General features: G+C 40.6%; 1 protein-coding gene across 3 annotated transcripts in view; it reads left to right on the top strand.

The window, feature by feature from the left end:
* The window catches only part of prkcaa (protein kinase C, alpha, a), a gene marked incomplete at both ends in the record, with an annotated part of 127,884 nt that overhangs the window by 79,708 nt on the left and 29,139 nt on the right, over positions 1 to 19,037 (top strand). The window contains 9 exons of one of the 3 annotated variants that reach the window (XM_079220166.1): positions 5,749 to 5,905; positions 6,603 to 6,737; positions 7,120 to 7,213; positions 11,612 to 11,641; positions 13,409 to 13,552; positions 13,685 to 13,858; positions 15,758 to 15,849; positions 16,130 to 16,192; positions 16,400 to 16,538. In XM_079220166.1, the coding sequence (XP_079076292.1) occupies positions 5,749 to 5,905; positions 6,603 to 6,737; positions 7,120 to 7,213; positions 11,612 to 11,641; positions 13,409 to 13,552; positions 13,685 to 13,858; positions 15,758 to 15,849; positions 16,130 to 16,192; positions 16,400 to 16,538 (1,028 nt within the window). Of the gene's footprint in view, positions 1 to 5,748; positions 5,906 to 6,602; positions 6,738 to 7,119; positions 7,214 to 9,729; positions 9,760 to 11,611; positions 11,642 to 13,408; positions 13,553 to 13,684; positions 13,859 to 15,757; positions 15,850 to 16,129; positions 16,193 to 16,399; positions 16,539 to 19,037 lie in introns of all 3 variants that reach the window. The other 2 variants (XM_079220167.1, XM_079220168.1) reach the window with 2 other exon arrangements.

Below are 19,037 nucleotides of genomic sequence, written 5' to 3'. Positions count from 1 at the left end.
AACGTGTTTTAGGTGCAGTGTAGGTGTGTGCAGGGCAGATTGGTGCACAGAGTAGATATAAGATGTGGGTGGATCAGATAAGCTAGATTTTACTTTTGAACCTTCTGGAGGTGTAGAGGCCCTTCACAGTAAAAGACTAAATCCACCCTAAAGAGCTTCTGGCTCATGCAGCTGCAGCAACAGCCTACCTGGCATTTATGAGTCTATCTTACTGCTGCTTTCATAATTATCACTGTCGATAACCGGCCAAATGTAAAAAGTTTAACATCAGAAAGATATATCAACGGTGCTGCTGCTTTGGAAAAAAAAATCTGAAACTGTAACGGTAACTTCTGGTCTCTACAGACACTCAGGAAGAAATCTATGAAACATTATACACTCTGGGTTGCTAAACAGCATTCTGGGAAACGTAGGCCAAACTGCCGATGAACTAAACCGTTCCACAATACTTTGTAACACAGGCAAGCTTACAACACGTCCTGTGTACAATATCCTGTACAGCAACACTGTACATGAGTTATATATGTTTGTCCTCACCTTCAACCCTCGTATCGCTGTCAATCATCTCACTCAAACTATATCGCCTCATTCTTTTTAAGGCTATTTTAGGGTGCTCACTGTGGGCAGTGTCAGCTGTTAACCGTTGCTCAATGGTGCAGCACATTCTCCATCCTACCCCTTCCTCCCCTTTGAGCTAAAAATTAGAATCAGTCAGTACATTTGTGAAGTGTCAAAGACTTTTTTAAATTCCCAAACAATGAATGTGTTCATGTGCTGCATGCAGAGCTGCTGAGTCAGTCTCTCGTTGCCTCTGTGTTGCCAGTAAGTTTCTCATTCAACCGATTATTCGAACACAAATGACATCCTGTCTCTTACTGTTGGCTCCCCGAATCTAAGGAGGACTTGCTGGAGGGCAGAGTTGGGGTTGGATCACGGTTCTGTCTGGGGTTTGAGTGTTGCCCGAGGGTTGCCGATCGATAATCTCCGCCCGGTTCTCTGAACACCGCGGGTTTATTGCCACTTCTTCCACTCTTCAACCTTTTCTTGCAGTCATTTCCATTTCGTTGTCGCTTCTGAGTCATCGTGCAGAAAAGCCAACAGGATTTTGCCAAGAGAAAATCTACTTAAAATGATTTTTCCCGTGAATCAGAGTTAAGATGGAACAGCTGACAGCACTTGTGTCGGCATACGCCAGCACTTTTTCCACTGCAGGGAGCTGGCCATGGGGACATTAGTGTGTCATGTCCTAATGTTCTGTCGTGAGCTTCCAGGCTATCTAACTGTGTGCTTTTAGTGAAGAGTACTGCAATTATAATTTTAAAAAAAAGTCATTTTAAATAATGTAATGTCAAATATTTGATATATACTCCACCACAGTTCATTTTCAGCCCCATTATGTTTCTAATTTAAAGAAAGGAATCAATTTTCCTGAGATTATTCCATCGTTCATGCTGGAGGTATGCCGGTCACTCCACTTACTTTATGCTGATGTCATACTACATTGAAAAGCTAGCAGTCCTGCGGCTCAACAGGCCGTTTTCAGCACCGAGTTTTATAGACTGCGTTTACACAGGGAGGTGAAGAACAAACATGGCTCACCTCAGTTTTTTTTAGGGCAGGGTCATCTGGTGTCAGCTGAAGACAAGGATTGGTGTGTTTGGCTGTGTGTTTTCACAAATTATACAAACGCCTGGAAGAACGTAGGAATGATTGCAATTCAGGGGCTCGGTTATCGGATCACTGCACCCTCAGTAAAAACACACCGGGATGTTATCGCACACAGATACACCGATGACATCTGGGTCAGTGCAGGAACTCAGACGAAGAAGAAAGTAAACCATTGGAAATTGACTGGTTTGGATTGTACACACGAAAAGAAAAAAGAAAACAATTTTTTTCATGATGGACAATGTTTTTATTTATTCACTCCGATTTGTCTCTTTTTTTTACATTCCCTGCATTTTGGTGATAACTTAAGCGTTTAACTTCCTGTAAAACCTTTTTCCTCAACACAATAAACTCAACTTTGCAACCCAGTTTTAATTTGGACACTGGGTTGCTCCCATCACTGTGGACACATTTGACTGTTACAAATGTTGCAGATAGTAATACATTGATGTTGAAATGTGTGAGAGAATGTGGAGGGGAAAAAAACAACTAGGGCTGTGAAAATATCAACCTTCTCTGACAGTAAGAGCGTTTCAGAGACCTCTGTGATTATTCCTATCATCGGTGATGACAACACACAGTTTCATCCTCCTCATCAAGGTATGAAGGTTGGCCTCCATCAGTCAGACTCACACATGTGACTCTCTCCTTCTTTCAGTGTCTCTGTGGAGCTCAAAGAACAACTGAACTTTGTTGTCGTGGGTTTTCTGGTGCCAAGCTCCCAGAAGTCATGCCATTGGTATTCCCAGTCTGTCGTCTCTGCGCTGCCTCGGCTCTCTCTTCTCAGCTTTTAATACGTGCCTCTCTGCCTTTCATCGCTTCACTTGTATTTTTCCCATCTAGTTTGGCCTTTCTTTCTTCTTTGTTTTTCTCTTTCATTGTCCATTCTTTTTTTAAAGGAAGACATTCCCACTAGATTTCCGTCGGCATCACAACACGCCTCCTAGATGCTGTGCAACTAATTAAAGCTTTGCAACAGTTTGACCGTGAAAATCTACAATTTAAATCTCAGATCGGAGCAACAAACGAGCTCTTATCACACACGTAACCGTTTGTTTTCTCAACATAAAGGAGGACAACTTTAGACAGTTTACAGTACAAACCTCACTGGGAGCTGATTTTTATTCGTCCCTCAGTGAAACCATATGTCAAAGCACATGGTCTCATAGAGCAGAGTTCAAGTGTTTTTTTTGTAGACACTTTTGAACTTGCACTGTTGTTTAGATCCGAGCCAAGATAGTTGTAGAGACTTGGTATCCAGGCAACCATGTCACCGCCCATCTCCCTCCCGCTTCCTTTGTCCTAGTGTTTGTCTGTGTGTGTGTTTTTGCTTATGCATGTGTTTCTAAACTCATCTGCACACACACGAATGGAATCATTATGTACTGTGTGCTTTAAGACATAAACTGCAAATTAGTGTTTTCCATTTAACCTTTCCCAGGAATTGTCAATACCACAGATCCATTGGATATTGAGCTTAGTGTATGTCTCTACTTGTGAAAGACATTAAGGCTACACACACATCTTGTTTGGTTTAGGGGCCTCACAGTTAAATGGAAGGAAAAGCTCTGTGGCAGCCAAGCTAAATCAGATAGTCTAGGCTGCCCCCTTCTGGTCATGACTGGAAGTATGTTTGCAGTCATCATCTCCTGCCTGGAGTCAATATATGCTTTATCTTAAACACTTTTTTTTAGTTATCTTCATCTGAGATCTAGTTTCCTTCATTTTTAAGATATATGTTTTATCATATATGTATTTTGATGTAAAGATATCATCCCAAAAGTGTCCATCTTATTAATATGTTGAGTCTACTCTTGCTAGACAGGATGATTTAACTTGAATAATACACATGTATTATTGAGACATATTACATGACCTCATGACCACTGATTTTACTCCCCAGTCTCTTACACAAGCACAAAGCACTCTGAACAATGTCACTTTGTTGGTCTGTTTGGAGGCTTTTTATAAACGTGATTTGGGTGCTGTGACTTTGCATACAGACGGCCATGTAGGAAATATTCAAAACATGACCTTTTACAACCCGAGAGTTAAAGCTGAAGAAGGAATCATTTGAAGCTGAAGATTCATAAATTGCATGTTACATGAATCTGCACCTAAATGTCGCCTATTTCACAACAATTAATGTGCAGGAAACAATCTATTCGCTATACTGTAGATTATTATTATAAGACATCTAAAGGCAGAAAGGTGAAGGAAAGATTGCTTCATGGTTGCTTATTCTTTTGATACACAACCTAGAATATATCAGCAGCCAGCTGTTTTTTCAGCGATAATAATAATAATAAATTTAACACTTCATATATTTTATTTGTATAGGGGTTAAAAAAGGTACTTAAACCGGTTATAAAAACAATTGCATGCGGCACACAGCATCTATCTCAAGGTTGTTACTTTTACAGCACTGTACTGAAGTGAATGCACGGACTAGTAGCGATTCCATCAGGAAGATAACATGTAAAAACCCTTATTGAGCTCACATATTTCATTAATTTATATTTCATTTCACCTCTTTTGGCCGAAAGGAAAAGAGATGGGATTGAAGGAGGGGTACCAATTTCTATCTGAACATCCCAAAAAAAAAATACAACCTATGAATTTCAGTCTGTTGAAGAGTGCATCCATATGAGACTACGCTCATGTGTAAATACAGTATATACAGCGAGTTGTTCTTTGGCACCTGCAAACAGGCTTTTCACTTTTCTATTGGATTTCTGAGGGTTGCCAGCTCGTGTTCGCTCAATACCATCCCACACCTCGAGTTGCTGCTGTGAGCTGCTATCTGTCCGTCTCTCTTCTGTGTGTGTGTGTGTGTCAGTGTGTGTATGTGTATGTGTTTGTGTGTGTACACTCTACTGCAGCTTACATCAAACCACACACCCCGCTACCATCGCTCAACCCCCGAATCCCCCCACCACAGGGTCTGAGAATAAAAGCAAACATTGAGAATGTATTTGCCCTTGGCTTATTAAATAGCCGACGCTGTGTCGTCATGGAGGGTCGTACCAGTGGCTCCAAGAAGAAAATAGCATAGTATTCATAGTATGAATAGTATACTGTACTGTATAAATGTTGTTGCATCCTATGAGGAAATCATCATACTGTGGTGTTGTTCTCTTTGGCCTTTGCAACAGTTGCTGAGTTAACTCAGTGGTGACAATCCCTCATTGACTTTGTTCATTTATCCCTCATAATCCCATCAATACTGTACCTCATTCAGAGCATTCCAGCTCACACAGTGGCTTTAGCCCTTCTCTCATGCAGTCTTTACATACTGGCTTAGTGTCTTCCTCTCCAGGTCAAAGGTCATTTCCCATCTTTGCTGCTCAAGCACCCAATGTGGACTGACTGACAGCGCCGCATGGAGAGGCTCCTCGGGTTTAGCGATGCAAGGCGGGCAATCGCACTGTCCCTCCGGGGATGCGTTGTGTGGAGAGGGACACAGTATGTCTGTAGGTCTCAGTGTGGACGGGGAGGTGTGTGTGTTTGTGTGTGCACACTGTACTGTAGCTCAGGGTTGGCACTGCTCCAATGCTCAGGGTAATGGAGTGCTAATGTCCCTGGTGTGCCATGGTTTACTGAACAGCTAAACACAGGATGACAAGAAGGGAGCCCTCGCCTACTTAAGCATGTCACAGCCGGCAATTTGGAATCACTGCTCTCATAACACATCCTCCGCTTGCTCCCTATACGGCTCGGCGCCATAAGCAAGCCTCAAAGGCGGTGATTCGTCGTTTGATCTCGAGCACCTGAGATTTATTCTACTGATGTTCACCTGTTGCTTGAAAGAAAGCATCCGTTTTTCCTGGCCAACACGCTTTGTGTTGTAAAAAAACGCACACAGTTTGAATGAAGACAACATGTTATTGAGCTGTTCAGGCGAGGCTAATTTAATCCAGCAGGTATCAGTTTGCTAACTAGCAGGTAATTATGTGTTTGAGGTGTGCCGAGTATGGGAAACAAATTAAATCATGGCTTTACAGAGTCACTTAAAAATTATTAAACTGTGTCTCTGGAGAAAAATGTATAATCTATTTCTATTATTTGTGTGCCCATCAGTGACTGAGGGCAAAAACCTGATCCCCATGGACCCCAATGGCCTCTCTGATCCGTATGTCAAGCTCAAGCTCATACCAGACCCCAAAAATGAGACCAAGCAGAAGACCAAAACCATTCGCTCCAACCTCAACCCCAGATGGAACGAGACCTTTAACTTGTGAGTACATTACCAGTTGTCCCCTCTGTCCAACCGCATGCTACTGTACACTTTAAGATGCATTACAATGTGACACAAAGATTATTGTGAATGTCAGCAGGACTGAAGCAGATGTTTATTCTAATACATCTGATACAATGTTGATTCTAATAGGATTATTATACTTCTATATATATATATATATATATATATATATATATATATATATATATATATATATATATATATACGTACACACACAGTTAGATGTTTATACAATGCACTGACACCATGGCAAATTCCTTGTAAATTGTACTTGGCCATAAATCATATTCCGATTAAAATTTACCAAATAGTCTGCACCTGACATTGTTGAAACTAACAATGTTAGCAACACTGTCAGTGTTGTACTTAAAACAAGTAATACTTACAAATACATTTGTATTTTCCATATATTTATGAAAATGATTTTAAGTACCTATTCACCCTACTAGCACTAACTAGCGCTGTCATAACCAAAATAACTACTTATATTACTACAAATTATAATACTACAAAATAAACTGCAGTGTTTTAGAATCATATCATATATGACATCTTTTTTTAATTCTTTTTGTATTATCTTTATTTAAAAGGACCATGTACAGTTTAGTTTAAAATGTAATGTTGACACATAACTTGATATAACCGGCATGTGTACCGACTCTGTGTTGCATAGCAAGCTGAAGTCGACTGACAAGGACCGCAGGCTCTCGGTGGAGGTGTGGGACTGGGACCGGACCACCAGGAATGACTTCATGGGGGCCCTCTCCTTCGGCGTATCAGAGCTCATGAAGGCTCCAGTCTGTGGATGGTAACGCTCGCTTCCATATTGCTATTGACCCTCACGTGGTTTTAAATTACTACCGTGTGGTACTTTTCACTCTGAAGCCCAGCAGCTATGAAACTCCCCCACACTGCCCTGCTATGAAATATGTTATGAAACATTTAAAAGCTTCATAAAAGTTGGATTATTTCACTTTTTTGTGTTTTTTATTATTGTTAAATAATAACAGTTGCATTTATTCCACCAAACATGCGAGTTTCACCCCCCTGAGGCAAAGAGATGGCTGCTTTACCATAAACTATAGTCAGGCCCAGCAGATCAACCAGTGGAAGGAGAGTAGTTAAATTAAACTGTATGTTTCCCTGTATGTGTCTTCCATCTTCCCTCTCTTCTCGTCTCTCTCTCACAGGTATAAGTTATTGTGCCAGGAGGAAGGGGAGTACTACAATGTTCCCATCTCAGAGGAGGATGACGGGAATGAGGAACTCAGGGAGAAATTTGAGGTGATGATTGCGCTGAAATAGTCGCCCATCTGTCTGTCCGTTTGTTCACTTTAATTATAATCTGGACGTCTTGTCTCGAGTCTTTACAACATTAAAACGGTCGTCAGCGGGTACATCAGCCCACCTGGTTCGTTGTGGTAATTCTGTATTTGACACGGCCGTTCCTGGCTGTGTGGCTAAGGCCACCTGTCACCTTTCCTTTAGTCACCCTAACCTTGTTAATCTCATCCAGATAACCGTGTCCTTAATTCACTATCAGGCGGTGAGTGTGTACATGACTGGTCCAGCCTTTCTAAACTCTAAAACAAGCATGTGTGTTAGAACTTGAAATTATACCAAATGGTCTCCTCAACTACATCTGTTGGATTATAAAAGACATTCTGACAACTGCAGTTTTCAAAGACCTCCTCAGTTGTGTGTTTGTCACCAATTGTTAGTGTTTTGTTCCTCCGTCAGAGACATTTGTGTCTGGGGTTGAATCAAAGCAGCCCACCAGCAGCCTTTGATCTGTCTTTTTCTTTTTACAGCGACAGCTGTCTTTTAATCTACGGAGACATTTTCTGTGACTTTAAATATTTGTTTTGAAATAGTATTTAAAGAGTTTTGTATCATTAGTTAGCTAAAAAGCAGGCTAATTGCCTGGGGTAGTTGTTTCAAATGTGGTGAGATTGGAAACATTTCATTTAATTATTAATTAATATATTTTTTCAGTGAATTGTTTCTATTACAAGCAGTCAAATGTAAATATTTATGCAAATCTAATATATATAACACTTTTCTTAGTGACGTGACGTTTTAACCAGACAGACCTTTTCTATATTAGAGGATGAATCTAAACTTGTTTTTTTTTATGTAACCATTGATTTATGTTAAATTCTTCATATGAAGTTTTCCCTCTTAATTAGAAACTCAATGATGATCCAACATGACTTCTATAAAAATATTTTCTCGGTCAATTGTGTATGAAGTTCAGTGATGATCATCATCTTAACACCTTTCCAATAATGACATAAAAAGGGAATTGTATTAACCGTATTGGAGTGTGTAAAATCGTAAGTAAATCAGACACTTCTTCCTCTCAAACACACACACACACACACACACACACACACACACACACACACACATAGTACTGTACACGACCCTTCTCCTGCGGAGGCCACTGATGAGACACTGTTGCCCTTTCCTTCATTCAATGCTCTGCATCGCTGTGTCCGGCCTGCTGAGAGTGCAGCAGCTCCCTTTGTGCTCCTCTGATTGTCGGCCTCTCGGTGGGAGACGAGGTCTCTGGAAGAGGCTTTTTACGATTATTTTTCATGACATTTCTGCTGCGCACAGTGGAGAGTTGTGGGCAAAAGGAGAAAGAAGGCAAAGGCTGAATGTCAGAAAGGTCATCATGGTTGGGATTGAAACCAACAACATTTCGTAGGGTGAATATTGTTTTGGTGATGAAAGTCCTGAGCTGACATTTTTGAGAATGGGTTTTGTTTCCAGCTTAATGACAAATGAAACCAGCCATGTTGGATCTTCATATGTGAGAGAACAGGGAAAAGAAGTTAAGAATAGGAGTGTTGATTAATGTCCGAGAAGAGCCCCACCGATCACTTCTCTGCATTTGGTTGTCATAGGAACAGAGCCACAAGTACCTAATATTCACCGAAGTGGGAGGTATCATGGGTGCTTTGTGTGTCAGGGTTCAACAGCACTTGAACCCTGTACTTGCTTGCAACTACAGTCAATCTCTATGAATTTAAGTTACAGTATGTAATACATATTAACAAAGATTAACACAAAGGTACACAAAATAACCCATAGTCGTCATTTTAACGTGTAATATGTTTCTAAATGCTTTCTAAATGTCCTTATCGCAACATTACAATAATGTTAATCATTTTAATTATTTTATTTCATACATAAAAACAATTTAAATGTCGTCAAACTTTATGCATCATTGTCAATTTTTTATAAAAAATATTCCATGGAACATTTAGACATGACCTTAGGTGTTAGTCTTCATGAACAAAATTAATATTGAATATTCTTCTTTCTTTTTATGAAAGATATTGCAATTCTATTTTCCGTCATTGCCGACAGTAAATTATATATATATATATATCTATACATATATAGATATATATATATATATATATATATATATATATATATATATTTTTTTTTTTTTTTTATGGCAAGATGTGTAATAACAGTGTTATTTATCAAGCATCGTATGACACATTTTTTTTAAACATAAATCCAAGTTTCAGGTTTTTAAATGTTTCATCCACTTGACATCTTTGTATCCTTGTTGGACTCCAAGGATGGAGCCATGTTCTCTCTCCTCCTTCCTCTTCATAAACCCCTCTGTGGTTCTCTCTCTTTCCCCCTCAGCCTCCTGCTCCCTCCTGTGTGCTTGGCGAGACTTATACTGTACAAATGCTTCTTCATCCTGTTTCACGTTGTCATATTTAATGCAAGAGTTTCTCTCCCTGTCTCCCCTTCTTGCCCCCTGCTCTCAGGATCGCCAAATTAACCTATCTAATCTAAAGGTATCCCTCTCTCCTCTCCTCTCTTCTCTTCTCCTCTCCTCTCCTCTCCTCTCCTCTTCCCTCTCTTGTCTTCTTGTGGTGACATGGTACTTCACCTCTCCTCATGTCTGATCATTTGTATGTGGTTACCAAGCTACTGCAAATAGATCCAATTTACTAACAATTTGTTTGGGTTTTTATAAAATACATTAAGAAAAAAACAAAACATATTGCTCAGATGAATGGATATTTAGTCACGGCTCCTTTTTGTTCTTGGAAAAATTGTGAAAATTTCAGCTTTTGTTTTTCACTGTCCACTGATGTGGATACTTGAGCTTTGGGAACAGGTGAATTGTGTGTCACTTGAGAGTATACAAGCTTTTCTCTGTCTTCCCTGCTTCTTGTTTTCCTCCTCAGAGTTTTTCAGAGGATTGTTAGTAAATCCTGACCCTGTACTGCTCACAATCCATTGCTCTACATTCGTCCACACGTGTGCCTTTGTATTGTGTACGTGTCTCTGGGTCACTCTGCTTGTCAACATCGCGTGCGCTTACATAATTGCTGCTGCAGGTATGGTCACTAATTTAACTCATCTTAGAACTTGCTTAAGCTTTCTCTGCCTTATTTTCCTACTTCTCACTTCACATTTAGAATTTACTGGATTTATAAACAACAGGAATATTTCACACTGGGAAAATGTTTGGCTTAATGAGGAGAAAAAAATATATGTGTGAGACCACTAGATGTCAGCATTGACTGATATATAGTACCAGACCTTTTATCAGATGTGTGTGTGTGTGTGTGTGTGTGTGTGTGTGTGTGTGTGTGTGTGTGTGTGTGTGTGTGTGTGTGTGTGTGTGGGGGGGGGGGGGGGGGGGGGGGTGTTTGTTTGTCATTCACTAGGCCTTCGTCAGTATGTTTGTGAAGTAACATATTTTATTTTTTAAACCCTCACATTGTTTTCTTATTACTTGAAGATTTGATTTCCACACCACCTTTTAAAGGACCAGTGTGTAGCATTTAGGAGGATATATGGGCAGAAATAGTAGAATATGGTATATTAGTATCTTTTCATTTGTGTATAATCACCTGAATCGTTGTGTACTCGTTAGCTTCTAATTATCTGCCGATATTTTCCGCCACATTGCACCCTGTGTTTCTACAGTAGCCCAGAAAGGACAAACCAAACGCTGGCTCTACTGAGCCATTCACATTTATACAACCATAGTTCTCAGACGCGCTTGTAAAAGGAGGGGTGACTTGAGGGGTATTTAATTGGATAAAATCTGAAACCTCTCCACTAAATCCTACACACTGTCTCTTCATACCATTTTCTTGGTGGAGTACAGGTAGGGTAATTATCACTTGGTTATGTTGAGCTGTGCATTTTGTTTTATTTCTCAGTTTCTGCTATAAACGTATAGTTTCAGTTAAAGATGAAGTGATTCTGCTCTCTCTTGATACAGATTTATGCATTTATGAAAGTTTAAATAAGGCCAGGGATTGCTGTGATACTAAAACCTGATAAAGGGTCCCACCAAGACTAGTGAAGGAAACTGATGGCAGAAACTCTAACTTTTATAATTATATTGACTAAGAAAATTAATTTAATGTGGAATCTGTTACCTGATCCACCAATACTGAGTTATGTTGAGCATATCTAGTTTAAATCCATCACTGACTCTTCTGAAACATTCCAAAGGCTGAAGCGTCTTATTATAGTTGTATAATATATATTATAGTATGATTGCTGCGTCTTTGTATATCTGTGTGTTTGCGGTGCCCTCTGTGGATCAGCCCTCAACTATCTGCGTGTAAAAACACCAATACTCAAGTGTACTAAGTGAGTCGGTCCTTCTCCCTGTGGTTTCAGGACCAAGAGGTTGTGGAAGACTCTGATCAGGTGTGTCTGAGGGGGAGGAAGTAAGGCTGCTGCTCGCTCGGCTCGGCCAGCCTATTCTTATTGGCTAAAGCTTACAGGTGTGCTGTGATCTGGTGCGCTCTGCTCTGCTTTGCATTTCTTTGCTGCTCTCCTAGATTTAAGAGCATACTACGGTAGATGCCATTAACCAAACTAAAGCTGCTCATGTTAAATGTCTATTTATTCAGAATAGTGTGGAGTAGTCTGAATCGGGCTCATAATGAATCCTGGAATTTGTGATGCAACCCTGAAAAGGCTTTTTCTCCACCAAACTCAAGTTTTTGTTTGGGATTAAAGTCACAGATTTCTGTCAACGTGTAGTGTAGTGAATGCTAAAGTGACCTTTATTGGTTTACTTTCTAGTGAGGTGAGATGACAGTGCTCAAAAAGGGTGTGACTTCCTTGTTACTCGCTCCGATTTAGAGTAGGATCTTCTATAGCCAGGACAATTTGTTAGAGTTATTGCATAAACCAAGCTCCCTGTAGCATGTGGGTGTAGATTATATATGGTGTCGATTGGATCGGCATGAGTTTGGATCTGTGTTTGGCCTTGGCTGAGTGTGAATACTGGACATGGCACTCTTGGTTGTGTTCTTGTGCAGAAAGGTTAAACATATTTCATTGTTGTTTAGCATTCAGTCTGCCATGAAGTTGTGCATTTTTCATGCACTTTTCTTGTCGGAGCATCTTGCTGTAGTGGGAGGTTACGCATGACTTTGGCATGAAGGAAGTGCATAGAAGAGAATATTTTTGCATTTTTGCAAATACAAGTGGACATGAGAGACTATTGTGTGGACCGGACATGCATGCACACAGCAAAGTCACACTGCTATCCTCAACTTCATTACTCTTGCAGCCATACAACTTTCAAAGGGAATACATCATCAATTCAGTGGTGAGGCTTGATGTAAACAATTTGTTTTACACTTTGCCTTTACCACACAATTAGATGTAATCAGAAGATACAAATGTCCCTTCAACATACATGTACTGTTGTATTGATGTTTTAATAATAAGATATTCCAAGTCTTTAATATAAATTGCAAAAAAAGGTTTTGGTGGTTTTACTTACTGGAACAGTTTGTCTCCATTCCCACTTTTCCTCCTTTAAACCAACAATAAGAGCCAATACTGAGGTTCCAATTCATTTTAATTCCTTGTATTATATTTTAAGATGGCTGAATTTGACTATTAATTAGTCAATAATGTGACGAAATGAAAGAAAGAAATGTCAATGTGTCCTCTCATTTGCCACAATTCAGTACACTTTATTATGCTTTTATACATATTGTATCTGTTTGTATGGAGACATTTGTGTGAGTGTATATGCTCCACAATGACACCCCAGTCTCATTTCACTCCATTCATTTTTAATTCTGCTTATCAGTCAGTGTATTGGAGCTGTGAGTGAGCAAATGAGCAGTGTGAGTGTGCGAAAACAACATATACATACAGTATAGAAAAACAAACAAACAAACAGGGAAATTGGATGTGTTGGTCTGGAAGAGGTTCTCACTTGGAGAGGTAACCACCACAAAGAAGCTTCGTCCAGGTTTATAATTGGTTCAGTATCTTTTAAATTTGTTTCATTCAATAACTTTTAAAACAAATTCCCCATCTTAGGAATTCAGGAACTTGTCATCTTATCTGAACAACACAGTGAAGCTTTTTGTTGTGTTTGTGTGCATGTTATTCAAAGTGCATTTTTAAGATGTGTATCTCTTACACACCACCCTTCCCTGAGTGCAGAAAGCCAAGCTCGGCCCAGGTCAGAAGGTGATCACCGAGCCGGACGGCAGCCACTCCAACCAGCGGCCCTTCATCAGCCTGAACGAGGTCAAACTCAGCGACTTCTCCTTCCTGGCTGTGCTCGGGAAAGGAAGCTTCGGCAAGGTGAGGCAGCTGGTATCAGCACAAAAATAAACTTAATTGTCTTTTAAGTGTCACTGGTAACAGACGAGCTAAAGGAGCAAGAAACGGTTGGTGTAAACATAGCTGTGATATTTTCCTACTGTCACTCTGAAGGTCATGCTGGCAGAGATGAAGTCCACCGAAGAGCTGTACGCAATAAAGATCCTGAAGAAGGACGTGGTGATCCAGGACGATGACGTGGAATGTACCATGGTGGAGAAGAGAGTCCTGGCCCAACAGGACAAGCCGCCCTTCCTCACATACCTGCACTCGTGCTTCCAGACTGTGGTAGGTGAAATGCTCCCGGACACGTACCAGGAAAAGGCACTCCAGGTCAGGTCAGGTCCGATTAGTTCATGAAGGAGCTTTTAACTAAACGGCTTAGTCATAAAGGGTTGTAGAGAGCAGTAGAGGGCGTGTATGACAAGTGCAATGTAAAAAAAAAAAGAGATGGGTAAACAAACAGACCCTAATTAGAAGGCTGTGGGTCGTGCCTGTGTGTTTGTGTATACAAAAGCATGTCTGCACGTATGAATTGAATTTGAGTCATACCAAAGCCAGACAACACAACACAGTATACTGCTCATGCATACTGTCTGAGTGAAGAGACATGTATATTACACTAATGTAATATGTGTATTTCCAGCGCACACACACACACACACACCTGTATTGCAAATAAATAAAACGAAATAAGCATTGTGTTTAAGTTTGATAATAGTTGCATAATTTTTACATCCTCAATGTGCAGCCCTATCGTGAACTTTGGCGCAGATGAAGACAAAGAATGATTTATTAGGTTGAGGGTCAACCATGGAAAGTCATTAACCTCTCCAGGGTTTTTGAACACAAACATAAATGGGACAGCAACAAGACGTTTGGAGGAAATCTGGTGCTTTCAAGACAAATAAAGGTGAAAGGCAAAGTCTGTTACCTAGAATCAGTAGATATAGAGGTCGATATAATTGTTTTAAATCAATAAAGATATACAAATGGTAGCCATGGGAATTTTTCATGCCCCACTCCTCCATTTCAGTGACAATGTGAAAGAAATCAACGTTTTTTCTTTATCGGACGCCTCTGGGTATATTAGCGGTTTGATTTCTCACAGAGGCCAAGCTGAACTATAGCAGCTGATTAGAGCTGTAGCACCAGCAGGCAGACATAGGAAGAGACTCAGCGTGGCATCACTCATGGCATATTCATGAACACACACACACACACACACACACACACACACACACACACACACACAATTCACAGTTCATTCGCTCACGTACAAAAACACAAAGACAAAGTTATTACAAATTGATCTTACCAGTGCTTTCATATTAAGATGCTGTAGTTAAAGACAAAAGATAAATGAGAGATGAGACCAAGTACATGGAACACCAAAATAATGTATCATAAATGTAACACAGTATGTCAACATCAAATGCGCTCATGCATTTAGATGAGCTGCCTCATTAACCACTACAAAGAGATCATTTAAGCATCCCCAGTCAGAGGGTCTTGAACACAAGTTGGTGTTTTAGCGTAACTAGCTGAAATACACAAGTTGTATTTTTCATCTGTTTACGTGTTGTCAGCCTCCATTAGAATTTAATCCAGGCCGAGGCATCTATTGTGAAAACAGCACCACCCGTGAGACTACAGGAATGATCGAGAGAAGGTGCAGTTCGCATTTTTGCTCAGGTCATCGTTGTGGTGTGAAGGTCAGAGTTCTCACAAATCCAAGGTCAGACCACCAAAGACGGAAGGTCATCTTCGCTGCAAGTGCGGGTCTGCTGCTGTGTGAGGTGTTTGATTTGTGTTTTGCTCGTGAGGGACCGTCAAGGCCAAACTTGTCATGGGCAGTAAGGGACCAGCACTACCAGACAAAGAGAATCTCCCCTGACAGATGTCTGTGTTGAGTGTTTTCTTTTTCCATGAAGCTCTTTGTTGTGGCCTTTTTAGGTCACCTTGTCATGGAATGTGTAGCAGCAACGATAGAGTGACTCAGACAGCAAGGTTAGGGTAGGCTGCAACACGGAGCTGTATGGTTCTGTGCAGAGCACTGGCAGTGAATAGAAATGTTGTGTAGTTGCACAGCTTTTGTTGAACTTTTGGGGCGTTTTTTTTTGGTGCAGAATAATGACATTGCATATTTTTCTCTCTCTGAACCCTACCTTCTTTCTTTGACCACAGGACCGTCTGTACTTTGTCATGGAGTATGTGACTGGCGGAGACCTCATGTACCATATCCAACAAGTGGGCAAGTTCAAGGAACCTCAGGCAGTGTAAGACACGTCAAACTACTAGCACTGTGTAGTGAATCATGTTCTACTTTCAAATAGACCGCCCATGTTGGTTTTAGTTTGAGATAATTCTTATTTTAGTCTTCTTTGTGCAGTGCTGACAAGGTAGACAACGCAATTGCATGTTGCGTTGTTACTGCAGCAGGTAGCTACCACAGTAATATGGCCACCTTGTAAAAAGCCTGACATTTCTGATGTCATTATTTCTGGAATGCAGCAAAATAAGTTTCCTTGCGTTTAAAGTCTGTGGTTTATTTTGCAGGTTCTATGCAGCAGAGATCGCCGCTGGCCTCTTCTTCCTGCACCTTAAAGGAGTCATCTACAGGTGGGTAATAACAAGTTTATGCGGCAACTGATTCAGGGGCTACATCCAAGTGTTTTATTAGCTCTTTCTTGAAGGAGCAACTGGAGTTTGTTTGTAATAAATAGTGCAAGAATTAGTATTACAAATTGGGATTGAGAGCCACCTGCTGAAACAAATAGAACAGTCAACATCTTCAAGGATGTTTAGACCGTCTGTGTGCTTCCTCAGGGATCTGAAGTTGGACAATGTGATGCTGGACTCTGAGGGACACATTAAGATTGCTGACTTTGGCATGTGTAAAGAGAACATGTCAGAAGGAGTGACCACACGCACCTTCTGCGGCACTCCCGACTACATAGCCCCTGAGGTAAGGCTGAGCGTGGAGAGATGTGTGTGCGTGCTTGTTCCTGATGCATGAGGTCATCTCCGTCACTGTCTGGTCCGAGCCTGTGTCACCCTTGTGCTCCAGATTAAGGTTACTGCCTCGGGACAGATACACACACACACACACACACACACACACACACACACACACACACACACACACACACACACACACACACACACACACACATGCTCTCTCAAGAAATAAGTATACCAGTGTGACAGACGCCTGGTGTGTCTGCTGGCGAGTCCAAACTTAACCCAGCCTTACAAGCTGGGGTCTCAGTGTGTCCCAGTTTTCTCCTGTGCAAGTTTAATCCAATTTGCCAAGACGGATACCTAGATACTTGCTTGTTTTTGTCTTTGTTGACTAGCAACTAAGGCTGTCCTTAACCAAAGACATTCTCAGTAAACTAACACTTGTACGATTTTGTTGACTGATCCATGAGTCAATTTCATCAACAGATCTGTAAAACTGAGTATATCCACAAAGAATCACACATAAGCACTGCTTTAAATATTGTGTCTACCAGAGATGTGCTCATACGTTCTTTGGAGTCATTCAGCATGTAAAGGCATAAAAATGCCCTATCGACCATATAAATCAAAGACCAAATCAGATTAATGATTTAGTGACTAAGAGGGGGCAGCCAAACTGGAATTATCCAAATAAAAGTGTGGCAACTATCTATCAGTTAGACTGGGACTGACCATGCCCTCACTCATGAAGAGGTTTAGACAGGATAAATTGACTGACTGGATGGTTGACCAGCTCACTGGGGACTAAGGGCTGAGTGGCATTGGAAATAGCTCAATATGAGGCATGTTTCAGTACCATTATCAACCTCACTTTGCTGTGCATCAACCAGTTTTGAGTCCGAAACATGTCAGACTGCATCTTTCATCAAGAAGAAAAAACAGAATAACAATAAATGTAATTTACACAAATCCTGAATGCCTTTGAAAATGTGTATTCATTTGTGAAAACAAGTTTGTTAAAACAAGCAAAATTAATAGTCTAAAGTTAACTGTGTTACTCGAGTCTGACTCAAGTCATGTGATTTAGGTCCACACCTCCTGTGATTCCAACTAGGAAACGTCAGATGAAAATATTAGTTAAAATAATACCAAGCAAGCATTTTGGAAGATTTTGCATTACCAAATGCTTATGATGCATGTCAGCACTATTGACATCATCACACATGAAAAGCTGCTAAATGTTTAAATTTAGACATATATTTTAGGACATTGATACATTTACAGACACACATTAATGTGTTTTATTTTCTGCATTGTTTTGATTGATTTAACACACCAACCAAGCTGTTGGAGCAAGCAATCATAAATAAACCATCTCAAAGAGGAAAGTGCCGTTCCCCGGTGAGTTGCGAAACAAAAGTTCTGCCTGTGATTCATGGGAGCTGGAAATCCAGCTAAGTATCCATAATTTACTGCTGTTCATATATTTATCCATCTCACTTCATTTCACCCAATAGAGCCCCAGGAAATATCTGATATCTTGCAGTTCATACTTAATGTACTGATTTGGTTTTCCGAACTCTCAAGCTTTTATTAGTTAGTTGCTTCTATCGAATGGTGGGCTGGGTTATTGATTCACTCTGAAAACCCTCTCTGACAGACTGGGAGGTTAATTCTGCCCAACAGACTTGGGGTGAACATGCTGGGACCGCTCACAGTCAGACTGACACTAATGCGTCAGCCGGCGATGACACAGCAGGGGGTGGGAGCGGCTTCTGTTTCCATGGCACTGTGAGCCAAAGCCCACATTGAATGTCACACACTTTATGCTAAGGCACACACACACACACACACACACACACACACACACACACACACACTGTGTGACACACATGATGTTACACGTATGGCAGCATCACATGCACACACAGGTTCTGCATATATATCTGTGCACATGCATTCTGTCAATAAACACAAAAACCCAGTCATGCCTACACTTGAGCACACAAAAACACTCCTGAGTGGAGTTTGACCTTAAAAATGGTCTGACTGTGGTGACATTTTCTGAGATCATCGAGGGGAAGTGCTCCTCAAATTGTGTGTGAGAGAAGGACCAGGAGAGATTTTTGTATTGAACTTTGTCATTGGCCTTTGGTCCGTCTCAGTTACCAAATGTTATGGTTGTCTTGTTAGGGGTCAGTGGTCAGGAAGAAAATGCTTTTTAAATATTTGGATCCAGCCATAGTTTCCAGAGACTTAAGAACTCCCAAAGTGCTGCAGGAGTCCTAAGACCTGGAGCCTGGAGTTCGCATTGTTGCACTTCCGGTTGCCTCGTCTCAATGTAATTAGGTTTTTAGAATGGGTTGTTGGTAAGATTTTAGAACAGAATTAAATGTTTTTTTCTAATACATAAAATATCCCACATGAAACGACTAAATGTCATCACACCATGCCATTAAAAAAATCCCATTAGCCGTTTGTCGAGGGAACCAGTGCGATGCTA

This window comes from Taurulus bubalis (genome assembly GCF_910589615.1).
Source record: "Taurulus bubalis genome assembly, chromosome: 6".
In the NCBI taxonomy this organism is placed as follows: domain Eukaryota; kingdom Metazoa; phylum Chordata; class Actinopteri; order Perciformes; family Cottidae; genus Taurulus; species Taurulus bubalis.
Note: the sequence above shows the minus strand (reverse complement) of the source record. Positions and strands in the feature narration are given on the sequence as shown.